Source organism: Gadus morhua, chromosome 22 (assembly GCF_902167405.1).
Source record: "Gadus morhua chromosome 22, gadMor3.0, whole genome shotgun sequence".
In the NCBI taxonomy this organism is placed as follows: domain Eukaryota; kingdom Metazoa; phylum Chordata; class Actinopteri; order Gadiformes; family Gadidae; genus Gadus; species Gadus morhua.
Genome location: NC_044069.1, coordinates 4,516,502 through 4,544,001, shown reverse-complemented (window position 1 = coordinate 4,544,001; position 27,500 = coordinate 4,516,502). Strand labels below are relative to the sequence as shown.

The following is a 27,500-nucleotide window of genomic DNA, read 5'->3' as shown; positions in this document are numbered from 1 at the left end:
ACGAAGAAGCAACCAAACAACTTTGAAACCCTGCTCTGGTTTTCAAACTCAAAACCATGTCTCACTCTCGACGATGAAGTCAGACAAAGACAGAATATTTCGGGATTGGCAAGATGTACATTGGGGCTTGAACCCAGATCCTTTGGGATTCAATAAATCGATGTAATAAATACATCCCGCTCATCTATCATCCATCCGATGTTTTCCTTCGTCAGGCGCCAAACGTTTCCATCCGTCGGCGGTTTACGTCTCCCATCTCAGAGGAGGAGGGGGAACGGACAGGAGATGAGAGGAACCGGGTCAGAAGCAGAGTGGGGACCCCCTGTCCAGGTCCTCTGACCACCAGATAGCATCTGAGGGCTTCCAGCCTTGGAGAGACACCGGGCCTGCCAGAGGGATTGACTCGAACTGACACCACAACACCTCTCCTCCTCTCAGAGGCAGCTGCGTAGGTAGCCCCCCCATCTGCACATGATTACGACGGCCGTACTCTCAAACCGAGCAGCCGGTACGAAGAACTACGAGCTATACGTCTCCGGTTCCTGTTATAACAAGTGGTTTGTATTTACCTTCTCAAGCCACCCTTGCTTCATCGATGGGAATCCCTTTCCAATTTCTACTGCCTCCCCCTCCCCTTCCTCCTTTATCTCCTCTCCTCTCCTCCTCCCTCTCCTCTCCTCCTGCTCCCCTCCCTCTCCCCATCCTCCTCCTATGTCTCCTCTCCTCCTCCCCTCCCTCTCCCACTCCTCCTCCTCCTCCATCTCCTTTCCTCCCCCCCCCCCTCTCCCCTTCTCTCCCCCTCCGCTCACCTCCTCTCCTCTCATCTCCCGAACGAGACTCTCTCCTCAATTTACGCCTCATTGCTTCTACTGCGGGGAGTTGATGTGTGGGCCGGGGCTGGGGGGAGAAGGAGAGAAGGAGAGGCAAGGTCCACTGACCCTGAGCACTCTATCAGATCTCCCCCTCTCTCCCCCTCTCTCCCCCACCGAGCTCCGTCTCGGACACACAGCAGCAGCCCGCTGATCCGACAGTGGGAGTTCCATCGGCAGCCATTTTGTTGACTAAAGTATCGCGTGTCGGTTGACGAGGGGTCTCCCGGGGCGACGGACTGACAGAGCAGGCGCCCCCAGCGCCGCGGACTCCAGCACAAGAAAGGGCCGCCGTGTCAGGGCGGCGGGGGGGCGGGGGTTAGAGTCAGCAGGGGCCAGGGAGGGGTTCTCTCCAGGGGGCCGCATCTCACCGGTACTTGATCCGACACATCCCAGCTCAATTTTTTCCCCGACCGCTGTGGGGGGTGGGGGGTGGTGGAGAGAGAGAGAGGGAGAGGGAGAGGGAGAGAGAGAGAGAGAGAGAGAGAGAGAGAGAGAGAGAGAGGGAGAGGGAGAGGGAGAGGGAGAGGGAGAGGGAGAGGGAGAGAGAGAGAGAGAGAGAGAGAGAGAGAGAGAGAGAGAGAGGGAGGGAGGGAGAGAGAGAGAGAGAGAGAGAGAGAGAGAGAGAGAGAGAGAGAGAGAGAGAGAGAGAGAGAGAGAGAGAAAGAAGACGTCTCCCAGGGAGGGAACGGGTGTGTGGCCAGAGGTTGGGCCATGTTAAGACCCTTCCTCCTCCTCCTCCTCCTCCTCCTCCTCCTCCCCCTTAAAACCCTTACTCCCCCCCAACGCCTTCTTTCACCGTGGCCTCCTCCTCCTATACCTCCTCTCGCTCCCCCTCCTCTTCCTCCTCCTATCGCTTGTCCTCTTCCCCCTCTTCCGCCTTCTCCTCCTCCTCTTGTCCCCCCCTCCACTTCCACTGCCTTTTCCTCCTCCTCCTATTGCTAGTCCTCCTCTTCCTCCTCCAGCTCCTCTCCCTTCCTCACCCACCACCTCCTCCTTAACCTCCCCCTTCTCCCCCTTTCTCCTTATCCTTCTCAACCTCCCTCTCCTGCTCCTTCTCCTCTTCCTTCGCTCGCTCCTCCCCCCCCTCCCCCCCTCCGTCTCCGGCCCTTCGACCAGAGTATGATGGATCCCCTCTGATATTTATTTAGAGACAAATCCTTGGTGGTTCAGCGGGGACTCCCATGGTCAGAGGGGGGAGCATGTGAAAGGACAAGCAGGGGGCTGCTGCGTGGGCATAAATCAGTTGCCCTGCCGTTAAAGTGTCGCGGCGTTGACCCACTCGCGCACTTAAGATAGGGGGTCGGTCACACGGAACCACGTCGCAACCGACACGGACGGACGGACGGCCTGGTGAGAACAGCTGGAAGTGCCTTCAAAACAAAAAAAAGACCCAAAAAGTGGCTAGCACCAGCTACAAACCGAAAGCTAGCTAGGTTGCGGTTGAAGTGCACCCTCGTGCCTTTTAAACCGTTTTGGCGGCCCAAATGGACCAATGAAGAGGCTAACGCTAGCTAAAAAGCAGAAGGACGTCTTCAGCAAGGTTTCCGTGCTGTGCTAGCTAAAAGGTTGATGTGCTGTGTGAGCTAAAAGGTTGCTGTGCTGTGCTAGCAAAACACAAGGAAGTCAACGGCAAGTTGTAGCAACAGCAAGCAACAGCAACAGTAAGTAGTCAACAGCGTATGCGGTGCTACTTGCTGTTGACGTCCTTCCCATCAACATACTTGCTGTTGATGTGCTTCTGTTTTTTCTTTAGAGCACCATAGGAAAACAATAGCAGAGTGGGTTAAAAAAGGCTGTCCCATGTGATCGGCCCTTTAGCTGGCAAAACTATTTTGGTAAGGGGGGGGGGAAGAAAAATATCCAGAATCTTGATCCACTTCAGAGCGGTTTGCCGCGGCCGTACAGCATAAACACAGAGTCAGTTGATTGTGTACCACGTCAGCGATGCCAGATGTCGAGGCAGAAGAAAGCGTTGTGGAGCCTTTAACTCGGTCCTAATGGAGCGTCATCAGCGTCTTATCTCGACCTCCAGCAGAACCACTCGTCTCAAGGCCAACCGCTACTAATTTGAACTGTCTTGTCTCGGTGGAATGGTTTTTGTTTGTTGTCGGGACGCCTGACACACACATTAGTTTGCTAGGTTACCGACAACCAATCGAGGTGCAGACACAGAGAGTTCACAGCGAGCCGTCGAGCGAGACCATAACTGAAATCGGTCGCTAAATACCAGCCGCGGATAACGTGAGCCAAAACAGTCATAGCTATGCTTCACACTTTATGCATTACAATTGTGTTTACTTTATGATTTATCTACATCTAAAGTATGCTTAAAGGCTAATTCTAAGCTATACAATATGTGCTGCATATCTCTATTGACACAATGGAATATGAAATATAATCCATCCATGCAATAAAATGTTCTCGAAATATGAATGGATTTGAACTTTTAGCACAGGGTTTTTTCCCTCATAACGTTCACCAAGAGAAGTATAACAGAATTAAGGGTTTCAAAACCCAGGCAGTTGATTGGGTTTTAATGGGGTCGATGTAATGTTTTGGACCTCGATCCTGGACAATGACCTGGCCGACATAAACAGTGTAGCTATTGAACCATAGCTGCTTTGGTAATGGAACCATCAGGTGTCAAGTCCCCCTGCCGTGGAGCCAATCCTCCAGCAGGGCTTGAAGACCAGTGAGAAGAACTCAGATCATTATGGGATGTTAATGGAGGTCATTCTATGATTTATTACACAGGACTCTGTCTGCGGTTATGAACGCAATTTCAGTGCTCTCCCTTAAAAAAAGAAACAGCAACAAATCAGTGCAACTAACCGAAGCAATCTGACCTATACTGGGGACCGCAACATTGATGGATGCTCTTCACTTTCTACTGTAATGGAAGACTGTAAACGAGAGCAATGTTAAAAAAAAAAAAAAGGAATCATATCCAGCAGCCAGAGAGTTCGAGGGGGGCTCCGAGGCCCGAGGTCGATTACAGTTAATAACCGTACGTGGCTCATTTCACTCCAACAAGCTTCGGTCAAAGATCACAAGGCAAACAAGACCCCTAGAAAACCACCATCTGGCCACATCAAAGATGTCCGGCGTCGGGCGTCACTACGGCAACGGACGTCTTCAAGGCTCCATTAGGAGTAAAGAGGCAGCAGAGACTTCTCTAGATCGGTAATAGTAAAAGGTTTAGTGGGACTCAAGTGTGTTCCAATTGCCATTTCGGCTCCTGCCCCAGAGCAACTGTAACTGTCAATACTGATTTGTGTTCCAGTGTTACAGGAAATGCTTGAGTACTGCTTTCAAAACAAGAGCGTGAGTGTGTCACCGCTCGATGAGAGTACATTTTTGAGGCCTTTTGCTCAAAAGTAAACACGGAATCCACTCTCACACGGTTCGAGTGTGTATGCGTGTTTTCATTATGACGAAAGGTACAGCAGTGTCGGTCATTGCTCTGGCATCAATTCTTCCAACTCTCTCCCCACATTGCAAAACAAAAAGTGAGAGACAGAGACAGAGACAGACAGACAGACAGACAGACAGACAGACAGACAGACAGACAGACAGACAGACAGACAGACAGACAGACAGACAGACAGACAGACAGACAGACAGACAGACAGACAGACAGACAGACAGACAGACAGAGTGAGAGACAGAGTGAGAGACAGAGTGAGAGAGAGAGAAACAGAAATTGATGGGTCATGACTTGGCAGTTGGAAAGAGTTGTTTCTGCTAAATCTATCCAAGCAAAACCACCAAAACGGCTTTGTTTCCTTTCTTCAGTGAGTCTCCAAAACCAAACGACTCCACTAAATGGCCAGAAGAGGTGAATAACCGTAGCGAATAGTTGAGGCGTTTAGGCCATTTCTTTCGCATCAACTCTTTCAACTCTCTCCCCCCAGCATGGCAAAACAAAAGCCAGAGGACCCCACACTGCGCTGGGAGTCCGGTCGCACCTCCGTGCGACAGGCCGTCCCCCAGGGATCATTAGGGGTTTGACTTATTCCTGCCAACCTTTGACCTTCTGCAGCCAGCTCAGCCCCACCAGCACCGCCCCGAAGCAGGGAGGGGAGACCGAGCACAGAGCAACTTTATTAATTAGCTTGAGCCTGTTGCTTCTCAAAGGGCTCCTCATGTCCTGCCTCACATTCACGGGGCGTGGTGCAGGTGCCTGGCTCAGCGACACCTCGACACTTACGCTAACAGGAGTAGTGTGTCGTAAAAGCAAGCTTCTGGTTACAAGAAGACATGTTCTACCCCCTGAGGATGTGCCACTCACACAGAGCGACAGAGAGGGAGAGGGAGACAGAAAGACAAAGAGAGAGAGAGAGAGAGAGAGAGAGAGAGAGAGAGAGAGAGAGAGAGAGAGAAAGAGAGAGAGAAAGAGAGAGAGACAGAGAGAGAGAGAGACAGAGAGACAGAGAGAGAGAGAGAGAGAGAGAGAGAGAGAGAGAGAGAGAGAGAGAGAGAGAGAGAGAGAGAGAGAGAGAGAGAGAGACAGACAGAAACAGAGAGAGAAAGACAGAGAGAGACAGACAGAGAGACAGACAGACAGTCAGACAGCGAGACAGAGAGAGAGAGACAGAGAGAGAGAGAGACAGAGAGAGAGAGAGGGAGAGAGACATCCAGGATGACAGCAGACCACTCCCCCTGACACCGTGACCACAGAAGTGACAGGGAGGAAATGCGTTCGACAACAAGAGTGACACCATGAAATGCAGCCGACGCCTGGCGTCACGCCATGGTGGTCATAACACAAATCAGCCCGGGCGGGGGGGAGAAGGCCGGAGCACCCCCCCTGACCTCCGGCAAGGAGAGCTGGATTGATAGCGGCGGCGGCGGCTACACTGGAGAAAGTAATGTAAATATTGACGGGTCTTCGCTTGGCGGTGGGGAGTTTGTTTCTGATTCATCTGTCCGAGCGAGACCACCGAAACGGCTTCACTTCCTGTCTTCAGCGTGTCTCTAGAACCAAACGACTTAAAGACCTCACTAAGCGGCCTGAAGAGACGAATAACCACAGCGATTAGTGGACTCAAAGGGAAAGCGAAGAGTAGGAAAGGAACTACAGGCTGTGAAAACAAGACGAGCCGACCTCTCATTAGCAACTGTAGAAGAGGCCACCTGTGACATTTCATCGCATAAGACATTAAAGCCAAGATGGAGGGGGTAAGGGGGTGATTAACGCAAGGGAACGATCGTGGGGTCGCTAGGCTTCTCGATGGGATGTTGTTGGACGAGACGTAAGAAGAGGGGGCATGCTTCCTCTAGTACCCATCCCCCCCCCAACCCACCGCAGACATCTGTGGGATTTGAGGACCATACTGGGATCAAATGGGGTTTGGTGATGGGGGTGGGGGGGTGAAGTTGGCAGCGGGCTCTGGGTTAAACGGCTCGGATGTTGGAGGGTAATGCGTTCCCCATATTGAACTGACCCCGGGAGAGAGAGGGGGGGGGGGGGGGGGGGGGGGGGGGGTCACATTGCTGTCTGCTTCAAACCCAGTGCTCAAAGGAGAGGTTTGCGTCTCCTGTTTTTACAGACAAGAGTGAGACGGGGGGGGGAAAGTGGGCAGCGTGAATGACTCTTAATGGGGGAGGATTTCCCGTTTCACTCAGGCGCTAAGCGGTCGTTTCACAGGTTAATACGACGAGGCGCTAGTGTAAAAACAGCCCCCCCGTCGAGATGAGTGGAGCTCCCACGCTGGGCGGGTGTGGAGACGGAGAGCGGGTCCGAAGCAGACGGGTTCATTCACTGCCAGAGGATGTCTTCATGGGTGGATACCTGACTCGGCACGGTGAAATGTCCATGCTGGTATTTAATCGGAATGGAGGATTATTTCCGATATCTCACAGATGTTTTGTGCTAATTGTTTGTCTTTGTTTTCTCATTTCCTTGAGTCTTTAAGTGCAGCTCATGAGCCTTCAATTAAAGTTTATCTTAAATAAGTTATGTACACCCATAAAATCTCCAAACACCCTCACATGTTTCCAAGCCTGAACGATCCCTCAAGACAGAGTTTTAGACTTTGAGAAAGGGTTTCCCTCCATCGCCTCCCATCCACCCTGGGAGATCTAAAGACCTAGACCCAGCCCGAATATGTTTAAATGGGCTCTTGGACGGGCATCTGGTAAGGATGCCCACTGGGCGCCTTCCTTGGGAGGTGTTTCAGGCACGTCCAGTGGGGAGGAGACCTCGGGGAAGACCCAGGACTAGGTGGAGAGATTATATCTCAACACTGGCCTGGGAACGCCTCGGGATCCCCCCGTCAGAGCTGGTCAATGTGGCCCGGGAAAGGGAAGTCTGGGGCCCCCTGCTTGAGCTGGTCCCCCCGCGACCCGACCCCGGATAAGCGGATGACGATGAGGATGATGAGGAGGGGCTCTTGGACACTTTAGAAACAAGGCAAGGCAAGGCCATTGTATTTGTATGGCGCATTTCTTACATCAAGCAGTTCAATGTGATTTACACAGGAAACAAAAACAAGACTCGGAAGATAGTCCGGAAAATGGGTTGAAAGAGAGAGAAGGAATGACTCAAGAAGGCTTAGTCTATACATGGCGTAACACCTACATGGTTCACAAGTTTTGTGCCTTTTCGTCACGACAGCCAAGACAGACCACCTACGATGTGTGAGTAATGATAAACAGTAGCATTGGATATAGGCTTGACTCGAACCCGGGTCACTAAAGTTTGTGTTGCCACTGTGCACTAGGCGGTGTTTTGTTCCTTACAGTGAAGGCCAAGGGTCAAACATTGGTCACATTTAGGCGCATTGGGAATATTGTGATCAAATAAGTGGTACGAATGTACAATAGTGGACCACAAGTCCGATTCGAACCCAGGTTGCTGCAAGGCTCGCACCTACACCTCTGTAGTTAGCACCATAGCAATTGGCCCCTATCCCTATACCTCCATGGTTAGCACACTAGCATGCGCCCAGGCCTGTACCTGTATCCTTGGAGCAGAGGCTGATGAGGTTGGTGACTGTGTCCATCATCTCCTGCTGCTGCCTCTGCAGGGCGGTGCTGTTCCCGGTGGCGCGGTTCAGCTGGGTCTCCAGCTCCTTGATGACCCCGGTCTGCCGGCCCACCAGGGACTGCAGGCTGCCCTTCTCCAGCCGCAGGCGCTCCAGCTCGTCCTGGTGCCGCACCTCCATCTCCAGCATCTTCTGCTCCAGCAGCCTGGAAGGATCGGGAGGGGACGCAAGATGGTGGGGAAAAATAAAAGCGTGGTCTTAGGGCGGCAGTGGCTCAAGAGGAAGAGCGGCTTGGCTGGTAATCGGAAGGTTCGTTTTGATTGACTAGTTGTTGACCTCCCAACTCCTGGTTGATAACCCCTTCAAAAGCCACTTCTCTCAGTACAGTGAAGAACCGTTTAGTAGTACTCTACGTCTGTCGTGTTTGTGGGGGACGCCCGCAATCCCACGATTCCAACGGCTTTAATAACTCTGTTCTCACGTGGCATGTGAATCAGGAGGTAGTGGGGGCTGGCTGGTAACCGGAAGATTCCTAGTTCGATCCCCGGCTCCTCCTAGCTGAGCGTCGAGGTGTCCTTGAGCAAACACCTCACCCTGACTGCTCCTCACCAGCTGGCTGTCGCCTTGCGTGGTTGACTCCGCCGTCAGTGTGTGAATGTGTGCATGAATGGGTGAATGTGATGCAATATTGTAAAGCGCTTTTAGTGGCCACTGGGTGGAAAAGCGATGTGTAAATCTATAGCAGGAGTAGAGTCATGTGACAATAAAGTTGCAAGTATAAAGCCACACTGACTTTTTGATGTATGGGGCTGTGGTGATGAAACAATGGAAGAACATGGTTTTGGAGAAGGTTGTGTTGAGAAGGTTTTATTTTGAGCAAAGTTTCAGTTTGAGTAATGATTACGTTTTTTCCCCATTTAGGACTTTCAGTCTCTGTCGGATTATGAGATCGCAGTCATTTAGTAATTATGGGATTTCAAGTCAATCCTTGATGGTTTTTCAAAATGTGTGTGATTCTTTTGCTTCAAACAACGTAAGCAGTGGTTTCTAGTAGGTTTGTAACCATATCTGCTCGGGTTTCAGCTCTTTGCAGTAATGATAAGGCAGGACTATAGAATGCGTATTCTGACGGAGCGGCGGCTGGTTATTGCCTTGTTGCGGTGTGACCCCTTGTGGGTTCTACTGTTTAATCTGCGGTGGTTCCCCGGTATCGTGGTGGACCGAACGCTGCAGTAATGGAGGGAAACTCAGCGATTACATCGGTTGTATGAAGGAGCTGCAATTGCATGTGTCAGGTCGTGGTCGCCTCACGTTCCTTGCAACAGAACTTACACACACTTAAAAAGTGAGTAAGAGAGACCGTTTCGTCAATCTTTTACGGACTGTCAACTTAAATGTAGTTTTCCAGTTGAAATCCATGAAAGTCATTCTGCCTTTATCATGTATAGAAACATTCTGCCTTCTGCCAGAATGCTGTCTCTTATGAAGCTCTCAATCGAGAATGAAAAGGCAATGAACCTATTTTAGATTTTAGAATATTTTCGCAAACGTTTTGAGCCCCTGTTGAAAGGTTCTGGGTTTGATCTCCAATGACCTAACCCATTATTGCTCATAAATGACATGTATCTCATGTATCTGAATCCACCATAAGCTGCTATTAAAAAGCCTGATGACTAAATAGTAATCAGAGAGTGGCTAGACTTGAAGCTTTCTAGCAGTGAACTAAAGAGCGACTCAGCCTCACAGGAAGAGTCAGGAAGTGACTGCTGTGTCATGTGACGGCCTCTGCTGAGTCATGTCTGCTACTGTACATCTCAGACTGCATCCAATTAAACCAGGAGACCCTTTTCAGCAGAAAGTTGAATCATGTGTATGTATGTGTCTCAAAGAGAGTGAGAGTGTGTGCACGATTGTGTGAGTGTGTGCGTGGGTGAGGGAAGAGGTGTGCGTATGAGAGTGTGTATTTAAGTGTGTGAGCATGCGTACCCGTTCTTGTCATGCAGCTTGCTGATCTGATTCGTCTGCACCATCAGCTCCTTCTCCAGCTTGTTGGTGGACAGAGAGTTCTCCAGCAGCTGGATCTCCAGCCGGGACGTCTGGTTCAGGACCTGGGAGACACACACGCACGCGCACACACACACAAACACACACACACACACACACACACACACACACACAAAATTAAAACACTTTTTTCTCACATTTCAATTTCAAACCTTCTCTAAGTCCTTCTAATGTCTTGTTCCTCTGATGTGATGCCAACTGTTTGCATCCAAGATTAATACAGATAATCTTATCTAATTGGCTCAGATAGTCACATGATCATGTAGAAGCCTATTATTGTGCCAAATGGTGTCTTAGTCAGCCACATTTAGCACACATTTATCCAAAGTCACTTATTGTTTTAGATATAATTTGACGGGCTCTCTGCGATAGAGCAGGCTATGGCACATGTTGAGGGAAACATACAGGGTACAGAAGACTAGACTGTGGGCATATGGGTTCAAACTCAGTCCCTCCCCACTACACTCTCCTGACTCACACACATAGACAGACACACAGACATATGGTTATCTACAGTCAGACGGAGAAATACTTAGAACGCTACATTGAGTTTACAGTTATGCGGTTATTGCACCACAAGCATATGATTTATATTTATAGGAGGGGTTATAGGTGTGTGTATATGTATAAGTATATATTATATAAAGAATACAGTAGTTTATATAAGTCTTCAAGTTACAATTATATGCTCCAACTTTTTAAGACAAAGTTATCAGATATATAGTCACAAAAGACGCATAGTAATATAGCTATATTGTCACTCAGATGTATAGTAAAATAGAGGTTATAGGAATTTAAAATAAGCTATAAAACCTATATAATCCCACAGGTATGCAGTTATAGAAATCTACAGTTACAGATCCGTAAACGTACAGATCAGCCAGACGGTTTCGCCCGTGAAATCTATTCCACTGTATCTTCTCTCAGAGGGCCCTACTGATGCTAGCTTTTAAATACAGATCAGACGACATGCTTCCCAATGAAAAACCTTTTACGTGCTTTTAAGAAATGGTTTGGATCCAATTCATTAAACGGTAACGCCCTCTCTTCCACCACGCTCACGTCTTCCCATATGGTAGCACTCAACGCGACGCTAAGGACGTGTTGTTAAACGCTTTTAGCCGAGCAAACAGTTCTGCTTTTAGCGGTCGTCGGCGTAATAACATTCCACCGCCTTCACTTCACGTCGCCCGCGTCTCTGTAAAGAGACTGGGGAGAAGAAGCAGCTCTGGCACATCACTTAGGAACGCCGTGGAGTTTAACCGCGTCCATGTTGTCTTTGGATCGGACCGCCGTTTTGGAACTTTGTAGGGGAGCGGGAATATGAATAGAAGGGGATATGGGCCGAGCGACGTATCGGCTCGGTGCGTACCGCCGGCTGATGGAGGCAGTGGCTGTCGTGGGGGATTCGCCTCCCGAACCGCGGGTTTGATTCCCGGTGTGCCTTAAAACGAACCGGTAGGCGTCTAGAGGTAGGTAGAAGTAACGACCTGCTCCTGAATGAACAGCATGGGTATTAGCTGTGAATCGTGTCCGATTAAAGAGACGACAGGGGAAGAGTGAGGAGAAGGGGAGGAGAAAGGAGAGGTTTCCGTCTGGGATGACAGGATGAAGAAGTTTGTCTTCCACTTTGGGAATTGAACCACTAACTCTTACTGTGTTAATACCAAGTTTGAGGATCCCACTACTATACAGGAACAAAGATACACACACTACACATACAGTCGGCTAATCACACACTAATCAAACAACTCTGAACCGACGAAATCTGGACGAAAACAGGGAATGTTGAGCTCCCAAAATAGGGGAGCGATGATTGATTACTCCTGCCTGACCATTCACCAGCCAGACCATAATGTCTGTGGAAATGTTTCCTCCACCACTATGAGTCCCCTTTGGATATTAAGATACACGCCGGACGCATAATGTGCTAAGCAACAAGTTCCACATTCAATTCAAAATGTTGCATTGGGTCTCACTTGGTACTCCTCATAAGTCTCCCCGGCCCCTATATGACTGTCTATTGGCTTCACTGCTTGGGCCTTACAGTCTAGCTGATCTGAGACATTGTGGCTGTTGATGCTTCACACCTCATGAGTCTCAAGGTAAGTGTGGTGACAGAAACTCCATCCTGCAACCAGATCCATAATGGATCCGGGAGTTGATCCATAATGGTGGAGAAAGTTAGACTGGGTGCCCCCAGCCCATTCTGCCGGCGATTTGAATTCGCCCTGCAGAAGGGTCTGGAGAAGAGCAACACATTTCTTTCTGCTTCCGATGCGTTTTTGTACCAATCACCAAGCTGGCTGTTCCCCCTGGCGCGCTATTGGCTGGTTTAACACAATGACGACAGGGAAGCGACGGCAAGCAGCCAATTGCGTACAGAGTAATTTGAACTATGACCGTTGATCACGCCTCTTGTGCTGAAGAAAATGACAGCAGCCTCCCCCAGACCAACGTGCAATCTACGATAGCGCTTGGTCTGGCAATTGCCCGACTAGGAGAAAGTAGCAGAGTGGGATCCACGATGACATTAGCATGTAAAACACAGCAGGGGTCTGATCGGAGGTCGGGGGGCGTCCCTGTACCTGCGTCTCCACGTCGGTCAGCTTCCGGGTCTGCTCGGCGGTCTGGGACAGCAGGTTGGTGCCCATCTCCAACATGGCGGCCGTGTGGTTGTGGACGGCGCTCTGTTGAAGCTGAGCCATCTCTGTCTTCATGCTCTCCCTGATGTAGCTCTCGATCTGCACAGAGAGACCGACAGAGAGAGAGAGACAGAGAGAGAGAGACAGAGGGAGAGAGGGAGAGAGACAGAGAGAGAGAGACAGAGAGGGAGAGGGAGAGAGAGAGAGACGCTTTAGTCACAGTGTCCGTTCCCTAGGTTAAGCGTACATGCACGTGCATTATACGACCACGCACACACTCACAAACACAGGCGCACACACACATATATACACACACACATACACACACAAACACACGGGCTGACACACACACACACACACACACACACACACACACACACACACACACACATACACAAACACACACACACCACCCATGCACACACAAAACGCCTTATCTTATATCCATCCCTTATCTCTATTTATATGTTCGGGATTATGGCAATGAGGAGATTTTCCACACGTGAACTCAGGCACGCACACACACACACACACACACACACACACACACACACACACACACACACACACACACACACACACACACACACACACACACACACACACACACAGACGCTCCACATGTTTCCATCGTACAGGAAGGGCTGAGGGATTGAGAGTGTAGGGAGAGCAGTAAAGGTGGGTCCAGATGTAAGCGGTTAGTCTCAGGAGATGCCCGGATAGCCACCAGCAGTGGGGCTTGAAGCAAAAGCGGCTTTCATCCTCCTTATCTCCCCCCCCCTTCCAAACCATCACTGAGCAGCACGGTACAGAGCTCAGGGGTTAGATCGTATAGTCTTTATTTATTTACTATTCCCGACCTGTTGTGACGCTACTTTTGAAACGGTGCGCTGTATATGATCCGATATCAGCGCGATCGCTCGGTTCCTAGAAAAGTTTCTGCTTGGTTCGACCGGCACACCTTTTAAAAACAAAATCCACGGTTAGCACACACACCGTCACGTGCTTAATCGCGGGCTCCCGACACGGGGGTTGGCGGTTTTTCTGGCTACGGAACGCAACGTATAATCGCCACGGATACTCAGGAGAACCCAGCGCGGAACAACACCATACCCGTTTCAAGTGGTGCCTGAAGAGGGAAAGTATTTAGCGGTGTGCTTTGGACGACCGAGAGAGGAAGCGAACAGTGGGAGGGTGTGGTGGTGTGTCTAAACGTACAGGCGGTCAGTGTTATGAAGCCGTGAGGCTAACGCTAGCTGACAGGCCAGCTGAGAGGAGCTCCACACAGAGTCGTCCCAGAGGAAGCGGTAAACTGTTGGATGTGAGGACCCGGTATAGGCATGCACACACACACACGTACACACACACACACACACACAGGCAGATAAAGGAAGCATATATGCATGAACATGGAAACACACACACACACACACACACACACGAAATAGGCACTGACATGTTGTGTAGAAGGCGCCCATCACCCAGCAGTCAAAACACGACAGACTAATCAGCCTCCCGTCCAAACCCAAGCCTTTCTTGGACAGCGTCCCAAGCCGAGAACTTGTTCCAAAACAAAGCACAGCGAGAGTGAGCGGCTCTCTCTGACGAGCCTTAGAGCGAGCAACACATCGGCCAGGGGCGGGGCGGGGATGGGGGGGGGGGGGGGGGGGGGGGACATCGGTCGGGGGGGGGGGGGGGCTTGAGACATCATGGAACAATCATGTTACGTTGCTTTGGCAACGACCGCAACCGCCGAGTAGACCTCCAGCAGGTAGCGGTCGGGACCGGACTGGGACTTCATTAGAATCTCGGATCTCAAACAACATTTGTCTTCCTTCGCCGTGAAAACGATTTTTCACCGGCGCGAACGTCAACAACGGATCGGGTTGAGATGGTCCAATCGATCCCAGACGGGACAAAACGATAACATCAGACCCGTCCGCTGAGGGATGCTGGCAGTCGTAAGTCATAGCGACCGGCGTGTTGCTAGCACCTTGCGGTCGCCAACTGACAAAATTCGGTTCTTGGCGTTTGCGGTGCCTTACGTTGGCGCAGATATGAAAGCAAAGAGAAGTTAACGTTTTCGTGGGCTGGCTTTCACATCGTAAGCCTTTGCTGAACTGAAGTGCGTCGGGGGGGCGATGTGCGTGATATAAGTGTCACTTTCGTCTAAACTGACGAAGTTTGAATGAAAACAGTGCAGCGCCCAAAAAAAGGGAGCGATGATTGATTACTCGTGCCTGACCATTCACCAGCCAGACCATAATGTATTTGGAAATAATCCCTCCGCCGCTATGAGTTCCCATTGGACATTAAGATACACGCCGGACAGATATGCTAAGCTACAAGGTCCAACATGCAATTGAAAACCCTATAGGGATTTCGCATTAGGTCACACTTAAGTCCTCATGAAACTCTCCATTCCCTGAGCCCGTCTATGGCTGCCGTGCTTGGGCCTAACAATCTGCGCTGATCAGGGACCCTGTGGCTGTTTGCAGGCTGTGGAAGTTTCACACTTCCTGAGTCCAAAGGTACGTGTGGTGACGGAGAAGAAACCGACAGAAACTCCATCCTGCAACCAGATCCAAAATGGATCCCAGGGTGGATCCCTAATGGTGGAGAAAGAACTAAAGTAGAAAAACACGATGACACATCGTCGTGTATAATACACCCTTGAAGAAGTTTGATGAGGTGGCGATGTCTTCGAGCATGGTGAGAAAATAAGGACTTTTGTGGAAGCAGGGAAGGAGAAAGGCTATGCATCTATATTCCCTCTCTCTATATTCTCTCTCTTGGGCGAGGCATCTCAGAGGAAACAAATGAAGTAAGTTTCCTATTTGCCCTAGAAGGGACAGAGTCAGACTCTCTCTCTGAGAAGGGACCTTTTGAAAGATACCTGTACATTTCCAATTGAACAAAAAGTTAAAACATTCCGTTTCATGTGTGGAATTCAGAAGCATTCATTCTGTGTGATGCTGTTCACCGTAGAGATGGAGATTCAGTCATTCATCAAGGAAGTTCAGAGAGGAGTGACAGCCTTGGCACAGTGTGGGAAACGTTCATACGAGGAAAACCTCAGAGGAGCAGCGATCAACCAACCGGCCCTGTAGTTTATCGTCAGGCTGATCTTTGCGGCCTGTAGTTAGAGGTTTGACCTGGAGGTTGTAAGTGACTCTAAACATGACAACAGGGAGGTAATAGGCCTGATTACAGCGAGCTTGTCTTTGTTCACATTTCATGTGAATTTAGTATGTTTTTTTAAATATTCTGCGATTTCAACCTCTCACCAATTTATGTGGACAAACCAGAATGGACATACTGAACATACATTTTTCACTAACTTTTCCCTGACAATTACTATTTTAGAATCCCAGGACATTCCTGAGGGGCAATAACCCTTGAGCCTTCTTTTAGAGCCTTTAACTGATACCTCTAGTCCCACATAATCACTGTGTGCTAAGTGCACCTAACCCCTAAAAACACTCCTGCAAAGTGCCACTTGACAGCCAATGTCACAAATGTTTAAGGTGGACAGGGCAGGTTGGTGTTGGAGGATGGGGTTCGACTGCCAACGAGAACGTTCAGGGTTTGAAGCCCTGGAGGTCTACCTGTAGGCTCCTTTGAGCAATACGCCCTTACTCTCCATACCTGGACACGGAAACAAATCGCTGTATCACGTCACTTTGGATGAAAGTGTTGTTAAAATCACAGAATAAAAGGTCAAGAGTCCCTACTAGGGTAGAGGACGTAAAGGACCTAAACCCTAAATCCCCTGACCCAACGCAAAACAGATCCCTGAGCATTTTTACGACATTTAACGACTTGCAATAATTTGCCAGAAGAAAGACAACAATATATCGCTGTCGGTACAGTAAGGATGTGCGTAGATAAAAGTTCCAAGCAATAACCATATCTGGGTTAACCCATTCCCCGCATACAACAAAGATAGCTTGGACCAGACCCGCTCCTCCACCTCTCTCCACCCTGGACCAGAACCTGGTGCTCGGGTCCAGTCCATGTGATTCGCCCCTCTTCACATTTAACACCGCACACACAGGGTTACATAACTTTTACTGCCTGGCTGTAAAAATCGGCCCCAGAAAGATATATCAAAACAGACCTATATATATATATATATACGCTATGCCTTCGGCCAAGCATAAATAAAATTTACGTGGCTGTTAATTAATTCACCTTTACATGGGAGCTTGTTTAGAGACGACGGATGTGTTTAGTAGAGGATGGTTTACGTCAAGAGTTCTCCGTACAGCGTGTCCGAGGTTTGATACGAAGAGCAGCCACACGTATGGGTGCTCCGAATCCATCATCGAAACCGAACCCGGACGCGGGGGGATGTTGATGTTTGGAAACAATGGAAACCATGGTTACCAGGCGTGATGTGTGAAGATCAGCCTTGTGGGGGGAAGGGGGGTGGGGGGGGGTGGGCTATCTCCAGCCGGAGAAGCAGATGTTTGCCAGGGCCGGAGGGGGGGGAGCTCCGGTCTTACATAAAGGGGGGGACCCCGGCCGACAGATATAGCCACAGTGGGGTCTGGTCTTCGTAAGAAACCCCCGGCTTATCTCAGGGGCTGCTGTGTGTGCGCGTGTGCGTGCGTGCGTGCGTGCGTGTGTGCGCGCGCGTGTGTGTGTGTCTTTGTGTCCTAGGAGTTTTCTCGTCGAGCTCAGGGAGTCGAGGAGATGTTTTGGGAGCACTCTACCCCGAGGAGCAGGCAGGAGGTGAGACGGTTTCGCTCCGATCTCAGCACCTCCTCATTTCACCTCCTGCTAAAAGCTCGTGCTCAACCTCGAAATGGACGAGCCCCAAAAAAATGAGACGGGTACTCCTCTCAGCACCACTCAGCACCTCCTCCCTTCACCTCCTGCTCCCTTCTCCTGCCACCTCCTCCCTTCACCTCCTGCTCCCTTCACCTCCAGCACCGTTCCCCTGCTGTGACCTCCTGCCACCACAGAAGCCCTGCCACCACCAACGCACTCCGTCCCTCTTATCCGACACCTCTGGGGGGGCGGGTGCGTTTGATTCGTGTCCCGTGACACCCTCATCCGTGCCTCTCTCCCAGGACGGGAGAGAGGTGTCAGCCTGGCCTGCAGGGCCTTCGCTCTCTGGCCGCGTCCGTTCTCAGATAAGGAAGATAAAGAGATCTCCTTGCTCTCTTTGTCACTGTGAATTCCCAGTGAGACGGAATGGGGCGACGAGAGTCTGTCTCTCTGATGATGAGACAGACTGGGGTGAGGCTGATCATCTGATCAGATTCATGGTGGACCTTTGCTCCCTTTCACCATGGTTTATGGCAATTAGTGTTAGACGTGTGGATGAAAAGAGAGAGAAAAAGGAAGAGGGGATGAGAAAAGAGGCCACACTAGAAAGAGGAAGACCGGCAGAGAGAGGAGAGAGTGACTGAAGTCTCTAGATCAATGGAGTGAGTGTGAGAGGTTATGAGACAGCTAAACAGACCATCCACACAGCTTAAGATGGTCGCCGATAGCGGCGAGATAAAGACCCTGGATTAGACTTGTTAGTGCAGGGGACCACGGTTGGGTGGTCCTGCTCAGACCTAGACAAGTCTCTCTCTCTCTCTCTCTCTCTCTCTCTCTCTCTCTACTAAAACAATCTGTTTCATGTGGGTAATTCAATTAGCAGAAACATTAATTCTGCGCGATGCTGTTCACCCTACAGATGGAGATTCATTCTACATCAGGGATCTCTCTCTCTCTCTCTCTCTCTCTCTCTCTCTCTCTCTCTCTCTCTCTCTCTCTCTCTCTCTCTCTCTCTCTCTCTCTCTCTCTCTCTCTCTCTCTCTCTCTCTCTCTCTCTCTCTCTCTCTCCCTCCCTCCCTCCCTCCCTCCCTCCCTCCCTCCCTCCCTCCCTCCCTCCCTCCCTCTCTCTCTCTCTCTCTCTCTCTCTCTCTCTCTCTCTCTCTCTCTCTCCCCCTCTCTCTCTCTCTCTCTCTCTCTCTCAGCCTTGAGACGTTCTTTAACTCTCTCTCTCTCTCTCTCAGCCTTGAGACGTTCTTTAACTGATTAAGTGCAAGTCATGCACTTCATTTTCAAAAGGCGTAATGTGCATCCATACAACTGTACTCCACAAAACATCAAACCACTGCAATTTATACAATTATGCTCAGAGTGCAGACATTTATTGGAAGTCCACATTGCTTACACGGATGAGAAAAACAACCTGGCCTCTTTCCAGACTCACGCAAACAAAACTCTCCTTCTGCACTTAACTTTGTTTCGTTAGTCAAAAGGTTTGGATCTTTTACGACAACAGTAAAGAAAACGAACCAAAGTCAATGAAATCAAAATGATTCCCATAAAGCTTTGGGTTTTCCCATGCTGGCTATTTTATGCAGAAACATAACAAGCCAACCTCTAACCCGAAGTGGATCAGGCCCCGGCTGTGTTTTATGTCAGACTGATTTTGTTTTTGTTGAATATACTTTAACTCCTGGCTGTCCGAGCCCTCGATAGAGCGAAGTATGTGGTGTGAAAATATGATTTTTGGCCTCCCCAAAGCGATCAACAACCTTCATCTACGGTTCATTTAGTCTGCTGTGCATGTTTAAAAAATGTGTAAAAACCACAATAAAAATAACAAGGAGAGAAGTTGATTTGCTCGTGATTTTTTTTTTTTGTACGCAAAATAACTCCCTCGGTACGCTTTTAGGTTCCGAGAATCTTTTTTTACGGAGTGGGAACCTACTTTTTTTGGGGGGCATACTGTGGGAAAATACGCCCACTTTGGTGTCTCACACACACTTCCATGACCCCCTCGAAATAAGTCCCTTGTCCCGCACCTACCACCCCTTCATACCCCCCCCCTTTCATCCTCACTAATGGACCGCTCCATAAGAGAAAGCAAATGGCCGTGCTATGTATAGCAGGGGAAGCCTTTATTTAAATCACAGTGACGGACAGTGTTATGGCTACCAGACATGTGTTCCTCGGTGGATCAGGCCCGTTCTGTTTACAGTATGAGCTGATAAATCAGACAACAGCTTCCTGGTCACCCCCCCTCATTTAGAAGATGAAAGACCATCCGTCTCCGGTGAACAACAAAAAAAACGCAAAAGGGCAATTATAATTTTGGCGAAGTCCCCCCCCCCCAGCTCTGAGAAACCCGGGCCGTTTGTGACATTTGGATGCAAATAAATACATGTTTGGCCTTGCGCTTTGGTTCACAACCTCTGCGGAGATCCCAGCGCTCGGAGCATGAGAGAGAATTCAACCGAGATGTTTTCCTTTCGTTTTTTGTTTTTATTTTTTTACTGTATGGACACTTGTTTGTTGTTACTACCCTGCCTCCCGGATACGAGCCGGAGCCCGGAGACGAGGTGGACGCGTCTGGTCCGCTGTTACGGGTGTGTGTGTGTGTGTGTGTGTGTGTGTGTGTGTGGTGTGTGTGTGTGTGTATCTTCATCGTCAAACTGTCAATGTACCTTCATCGTCAAACTGTCATTGTACCTTCATCGTCAAACTGTCATGGGGCCTTCATCGTCAAACTGTCATCGTACCTTCATCGTCAAACTGTCATTGGGCCTTCATCGTCAAACTGTCATTGTACATTCATCCTCAAAATGTCATTGTACCTTCATCAAACCTTCATAGTTCTTTCATCATCAAACTGTCATTTACCCGGTGATGAAACAAAAGCCGTAGCCATGGGAACACATGAAATGTATTTTAGTTGACTCGCTACAAAACTGCAATCGCTGAATAATTTAAGCAGATTTCGCTTTTAGATAAGATACTCAAAATGACAGTTGCAAAATATGTTGATTAACAATTTAATATAATGGCCAAGTCATACACCAATATGCATGAATAATGGCAAATTTAAAATACACTAATATTGCCAAATGGCAATCACAAATGTGTGTTGTGGTTTCCATGTTCCAGATGTGATCTCTCTTGTACAATAACCTAATCAAAAGTCGCTCGTGGTTTGGCTTAACTGACTCACACATTCCGGCATGTCCACCCACCCAATCACCGTCGCTCTCCTCTCCCCTCACCCTCCAATCAAACCCAGCCTCGGGCCACGTCCTTATCGCAGAGGCCCCATCGCATCATGTGACCCATCACCGTCATGTGACCCGTCTGGTCGCCAACCGTGAAAACAAACAATACGGGGCCGGTGTATGGATGTATATTTTCATTAATGCTCTGGTTACGATGGCGGCTTCCCCCCCCCGCCGTTAAAGTGGGCCCTAAATGACTACCCACTCCTGATTAATTAGCCATATCTGAGGTATGGGAGAGGAAGTGTGTCCATCCATCCAAGACATGGGAAAGCAGAGGAAACAAACAACCACTGGTTGGCCCCGTCCCGACCCGCAGCCGGGCAGCGGCTGGCTTTGGGGGGGGGGGGGCAGGGGGCTTCGGTTGTTTATGGGTTTTTGCGGTATTTCAGTTCCTCCAGAAAAATGCGGCGTTTCTTTTTGATCATTGTGGCATATTTATACAATTTTATGCGATTACATTGCGGGAACTTGCAAGAATTCATGTTTTCGATGACGTTCACGTCGCATAATTACGTCACTTCATAACGTTCCCATGGCAACAGGGGTAAATGGCTGCCTTTGTGTGAAGTAAACGCAATTTTTTTCAACTTTCTGCTAAGATATGTGTGACTTTTTTGCAATGAAAATGCGGGGATTATGAAATCATGCAAGTCCCGCATATTTTGCGCAGAAATCGAAAATGTATGCGGTGAAAGTGCGGCATATTTGTAAAAATGCTGCCCCTGCATGAATATGCAGACTTTGGCTGATTATGCGTTGAATTATGCGATCGCATAATCGTGTTTTTCTGGAGGGACCGGTATTTAGTCGCTTTGCTCTGAAGCCACCAATAGTGGAATCAGACACTCGGTCATAAAGGAATGAGTGGCAGCGAGGATTGTGGGTAATCTGGGGAAGAGCAAACTTTTCTGTGGTATCTCGGCGTGAGGGTTTTCGAACTACCGCAGACACGCGGTGATACTCCACTGCAACGTGACGTCTACTATTTACGTTCAGATGGTTTTATTCAAAGCAACTGACAGTGACCTCACACACTTGTCGTTAAGGAGCAGGCAGGGCGTTAAGGACATCTTGTGCCTCCATTCTTTCCTCTTTTCTAAAGGCACTTGAACAAGCTCACAAAGAAAAAAGTGAAAAAAAAAGTGAGAGAAAGAGAGAGAGTGTTTTGGCCAATCATGGCCAAAACACTCTCTCTTTCTCTTACTTTTCAAGGGTGAGCTAATGGCATCATCCATCTCTCCGTGTTTACCTCCCATCCTAACATCCCATTAAGGAGAGGACCTGGGCGGGGGGGGGGGGGGGGGGGTTATAGACCGCTGGTGGGGTAATGGTCACCACGGCGATGGTGACCACCACGACAGTTACTCTACACAAAAGGAACAGAGAGCGAGGACAAGATGAATGAAAATAAATAGACAGGGAGTCTTTCTGTCTGTCGCTTTCGGTCTCCCTTCACCTCAAGTGAGTTAGTGAGTCAGACAGACAGACAGACAGACAGACCCGCTGAGAGAGAAACAGAGTAGAGTCCATCTGCATTTGATTAGTATTTATTTTGGTAAGTCCGTTTTTTATTTCTTCCTTTCGGCTCTCTCTCTCTCTCTCTCTCTCTCTCTCTCTCTCTCTCTCTCTCTCTCTCTCTCTCTCTCTCTCTCTCTCTCTCTCTCTCTCTCTCTCTCTCTCTCTCTCTCTCTCTCTCTCTCTCTCTCTCTCTCTCTCGTATGCGTGCACTCTTCCTGTGTGTACGTACTCTGTGATTGCGTGCTGTGTATTCTTCGTGTGTATACTCTGTGTGCGTGTATGTACTCGTGTGTATGTTTGTGCACTCTGGCACTCTTTCAAACTCCTCTACACAGATCCCCTTGGTGAAGCTAGAATGCGAATAAATGAGGATACTGATGACCATCTCACGCTGACCCCCTGCACTCAGACAGTAGGGATACGGCTGGTCGACCCCACACCTGGAAAACCGGGAATATCCTCCGATCCACAAACCCCAACCTCCTCCCCGACCCTCCTTCCTCCTTGTTCCGCTGTTGCCGTCGGCTACAAGGAAAGGCGATGTCACGGCTGATAACGGCTTGCATCAAAATCTAGAGTCTCGTATTACAGACGAACCTGCGCTCGTACAATCCCTGCTACTGTTTCCATCCGCCGCTGACGAGAGAACCAGCCGAGAGCCCAGGGAGGGTGTATATATGATTTATGGTTTTAATATCTGTGACACGCTCGGCTGCAGGTCTGCTCCGAACAGAGGCCTCGGAGCTAAAGTATGTTTTACTTGGAGCCGGTAAGGCCGACAGGATGATCAAAAAACGCAACATTATATTAATTTAGTCTGATACAACAACAATCACATTCAGTCATGGGAAACCTCCTCGTGGGCTGAGTACCTGATAGGGGTTTAGGAACGGGAGGAGCGCAGGACTTTAATCTAGAAATGTTTGTACAGTCACTAGGATCATTAGAGAGATGGGAGGGAGAGAGGGAGCGGGACGAGAGAGAGACAAAGAGAGAGACAAGGAAAGAGAGCTGACAGAGAGACAGAGCGATCGAGAGAGAGACAGAGACACAGAGAGATCCAGATAGAGACAAGAGAGCAGAGAGAGAGAGAGAGAGAGAGACAAGAGAGAGAGAGACAGAGACAGAGCGAGAGAGTAAGAATGGGAATGGGGGTTTGAGGAAGAGAGAGAGAGAGAAAGTGCACACACTCCACTCGTTCCAGTCAGTTACAACGCACCAATGCAGTCTCCTAAACCTTACACCAGTACCCCGCTGTCCTGTGTGGCCCTTCAGGAATAATCAGGTCGAGGGGCCCCCCCAACTGGCCCCAGAACCCACAGCTTAAAAGCCACGGGCCCACTGTGTTTGGCCTGGGTAAACTCCTGTGGTCCGGTCCTCAAACAGTCTCTGAAACCAGAGACCAGCAGAGAGAGAGAGAGAGAGAGAGAGAGAGAGAGAGAGAGAGAGAGAGAGAGCGAGCGAGAGAGCGAGCGAGCGAGAGAGCGAGACAGAGACAGAGACAGAGAGACAGAGACAGAGACAAAGACAGACAGACAGACAGACAGACAGACAGACAGACAGACAGACAGACAGACAGACAGACAGACAGACAGACAGAGAGAGAGAGAGAGAGAAAATAAAACCCTTAAATTGAGAGGCGAGTAGGTAGAAGGGAGGAAGAAAAGGCAGAGAGAGAGTGAGAGAGAGAGTGAGGGAGAGTAGGCAGTAGAGAGAGGGAGAAAGGTAGAAAGAGGTATGAGGAGAGGGAAAGAGGGATAGAGGGGAGAAAGAGGAGAATCAGAGGTCAGGTATGCGTGTGAGAGTGTGTTAGAGAGAGAGGAGGATAGAAGGGAGCGAGAGTGTTAGCTAGAGGGGAGGTAAGAAGGGAGAGAGAGCGTGAGGTTCTAATCTACGGCCTCCTCGCCGTGTTTGTTTTTGTAGTTTGTTTGCGTTTGTTCCGTGATGGCGCTCCTCAGGAGTGTGTGTACGCCGGGAGACAAACAGTGCTAGCATCAAACCGCCCCCTCCGCCGCCGCAACACGACCACAACCTCAACCCTCCAGGCCCAGAGACAGGGAGAGCACAGAATGGCTCTCCAACACAAATACAATCGCCTTTCATAGCAGACGCTTTAACCCAAAGCGACTTGCAACGAGTATATTTGTCAGAAGGAAGAGAAACCACAATATTTCTCTGTCGGTACATTGAGAATGTTCGTAGAAAGAAGTGCTAAGCGTTAACAATCACTAGGTTAACCCATTCCCTGTATACAAAGAAAGGCGGCTAGGATAAGATGCGACACAATGCTAAGTAGAATTCTTTAAGTCGCAAGACGTACAACATCCGTCGCAACATAAGTGTGCACATTAAGTGCAAGGACCCCTCACCTCTGACCTCTGCAAAACAAAACGTCTGGACTGGAATCTAAAGAAGGATGGGTGGACCCCGACGCATGCACGGCAGAGACAGAGAAAGAGGAGGAGGAGGAGGAGGATGAAGAGGACGAGAGCAAGAGAAGGAGGAGCAAGAAGGACGATGATGATAATGATGACGATGATAAGTACGAGGAGAAAGAGGTAGAGGACGATGAAGAGAGTGAGGGGAAAGAGGAGGAAGAAGGAGCGAGGGAAGGAAGAGAAGGATGAGGATGATGAGGAGAAAGAGGAGGAAGAGGAGGAGGGGGATGAAGAAGAGGAGGAAGAGGAGGAAGAGGAGGAAGGAGGAGGAAAGAGAAGAGGACGAAATAAGAGGACAAAGGAGGACGAAGAGGAAAAGGAGGAGGAGGATACGTGGTTGAGTGCTTTTACCGCCGTCCGCTTGACACACACCTTATCCCTCACACCTCCCGCTGTCTGCGCGCGGGGGGGGTGGGGGGGGGGGGGTCTGTTATGACCCGTCTCCCCCCGAGAGGAGTTAACGTCTAAACTGTCCCCCCCCATCCCCCCATCCCCACGCCGTCAGAGAAGAAAGCGCCGGATGGCGGCTGATGAAGATTAAGACGGAGGAGATGATGAAGAGGGCTCCTGGATGCTTAGAGAGCCCCCCCCCCCCCCCCCCCCCCCAAACACAGACCCCCGTAATGGGCCGGCGGCCGTCAAACACACTCACGCACACACACATCTCCCCCAGACGGATGGGCGCATCTCCACCCAGTGACAGGCTCTCAAACACACACACACACACACACACACGCACAGCTCTCTCTCTGACACACACAAACACACACAACTCTCTCACTGACACACACAAACACACACTCACACACACACACAACTCTGTCACTGACACACACAACTCTCTCACTGACAGACACACACACACACACACACACACACACACACACACACACACACACACACACACACACACACACACACACACACACACACAGTCACTCCCAGCGTGCCCACGACCCCTGAGAGGTTGACCCCCTCTGTCTCTGTGGCGGGGGGGAAGCCCTCCTTGCGTTTACACAAGCATTACCGGACCATTTGTTCCCTGAAGCAGAACCATAAAGCACACATCCATCCATGGACGGGGAGCAGGGGGTCAGCCCCTGGAGGGGTCTACCCCTGTTTAGGGCTCTCTGTGTAGGGTGGTCCCTGTAGCCAGGACACTGGGGACTCACTCAGGAACAACAGTGAGAAAATGTAGCTTCCTGTATGCTTTGGCAGCGGATTATGTCACGTAAAGTTATATAAGTGTGTGCTACAAGTAGTGTCTGATGGGTTTCAACACTAGGCATGGCAGGAGTGAAACAAAGAAAAATGGGTTATTGTTTCAGCTCCAGCGGAGCTTAGATTCATCACATCGATTTCATCTAAGTAGTGAAATATAAAAGAGTTGTTGAGAGAGAAGGTGTCTCTTTAAGTGTGGCTTTAATTGCCCTTTAAGTGTACCTTTGACAGACAAATGTGAACTTAATCAGTTGGTTGCAATGTAGTTCATCATCCAAAGCACTTATCTAAAGCGACGTATCTTGAGTCAGTTAAGATCCATGTCGAGGGAGTGTTGAAGTTCAGGCCACTGGCTCGGGGACGCCTGCAGGTAGACTCAGGACATTGGGGTTTGAACGCAGAACCTTCTAGAACATACAGCGGCCCTGTATGCCTCCAAAAGAGACAGGAAGGCGTTGAGTGTACTGTAACACACACGTCTGTACTGTAACACACACGACCGCGGGAACGCACACACCCTGAGCCTGGGTGCATCAGATCCGTCGGCCCACTCGCCCCGTCCGTGTTGATCCCACGCGAGACGCCAGCTGCGCTCTGATAGCGCGTCTCCTGTCCCCGTGATTAAAGGCGTGTTGTGAGGGGCGTGTGACGGCCAGGGAACAGATACTAGCCGCTATCTACCAGGACTCTGGCCCAAGGCAAGGACCCCGGTCTTAGCATTGTGTGGAATGTGAGACCCCTGGCGTGAGTCCCAGGCCAGGCCCGCAGAGAACGGGGACGGGGTCGAGATGTGAGATTGTGCGTGTGTGTGTTAAAAGGAAAGTGTTTGTGTGTGTTTGGTTGTAACTGCATGATAGACTGAATGGATTTTGTGTGTGAAAAGATGTTTTTATGTGCTTGCAGTGGTTCATTGGAGGGAGGGGGAGAGGGAGAAGGGAGAGAGAGCGAGCGAGTGTGTGTGTGAGAGTGAGAGCGTATATTGTGCAATCATAAATATGCCTTATTGGTTTAACGTCTGTCTGTGTTTGTGTTTCTGGGCTGCAGATTTAAACATTCTTTTTATGTCACCGTGCATGTGTGTGTGTGCCTGCGTAAGTGTGTGTGTGCACGTGTCCGTGTATGCGTGTGTGTGTGTGTGTGCCTGCGTGTGTGTGTGCATGCCTGCGCATGTGCGTCTGTGTGTGCGTCTGTGTGTGCGTGTGCGTGTGTGTGTTTACGCACGTGTGTATGTGCGTGTGCTTTCCAAGACACCAGCAGTGTGAAAGCAAAGCCGTGTCACTTAGTTTAGCTGTGACCTCCTACTGTTACACGTGTGTTGTCTCATGACCCACTGACCCCTCGACACAAGCTCAACTCACACACACACACACACACACACACACACACACACACACACACACACACACACACACACACACACACACACACACACACACAGTCAACTGTCACAGTCAACGTTCACAAACACACACACACACACACACACACACACACACACACACACACACACACACACACACAACTATCTCTCACAGACACACACACACACACACATGTAAAAACACACACACAAACACACTTAACTCTCTCTCAAACACACACACACAACTCTCTCTCTCACACACACACACACACACACACACACACACACACACACACACACACACACACACACACACACACACACACACACACACACACACACACACAC

At 49.7% G+C, this 27,500-nt stretch overlaps 1 protein-coding gene across 1 annotated transcript in view; it reads right to left on the bottom strand.

Annotated features, from left to right (window-relative positions):
* angpt1 (angiopoietin 1) overlaps nucleotides 1–27,500 on the bottom strand; it is a 68,126-nt gene that overhangs the window by 29,608 nt on the left and 11,018 nt on the right. The window contains exons 2-4 of the mRNA XM_030347426.1: nucleotides 12,514–12,669; nucleotides 9,848–9,969; nucleotides 7,834–8,066 (exon numbers count right to left, since the gene is read on the bottom strand). Coding sequence (XP_030203286.1) covers nucleotides 7,834–8,066; nucleotides 9,848–9,969; nucleotides 12,514–12,669 — 511 coding nt within the window. The remainder of the gene's footprint in view (nucleotides 1–7,833; nucleotides 8,067–9,847; nucleotides 9,970–12,513; nucleotides 12,670–27,500) is intronic.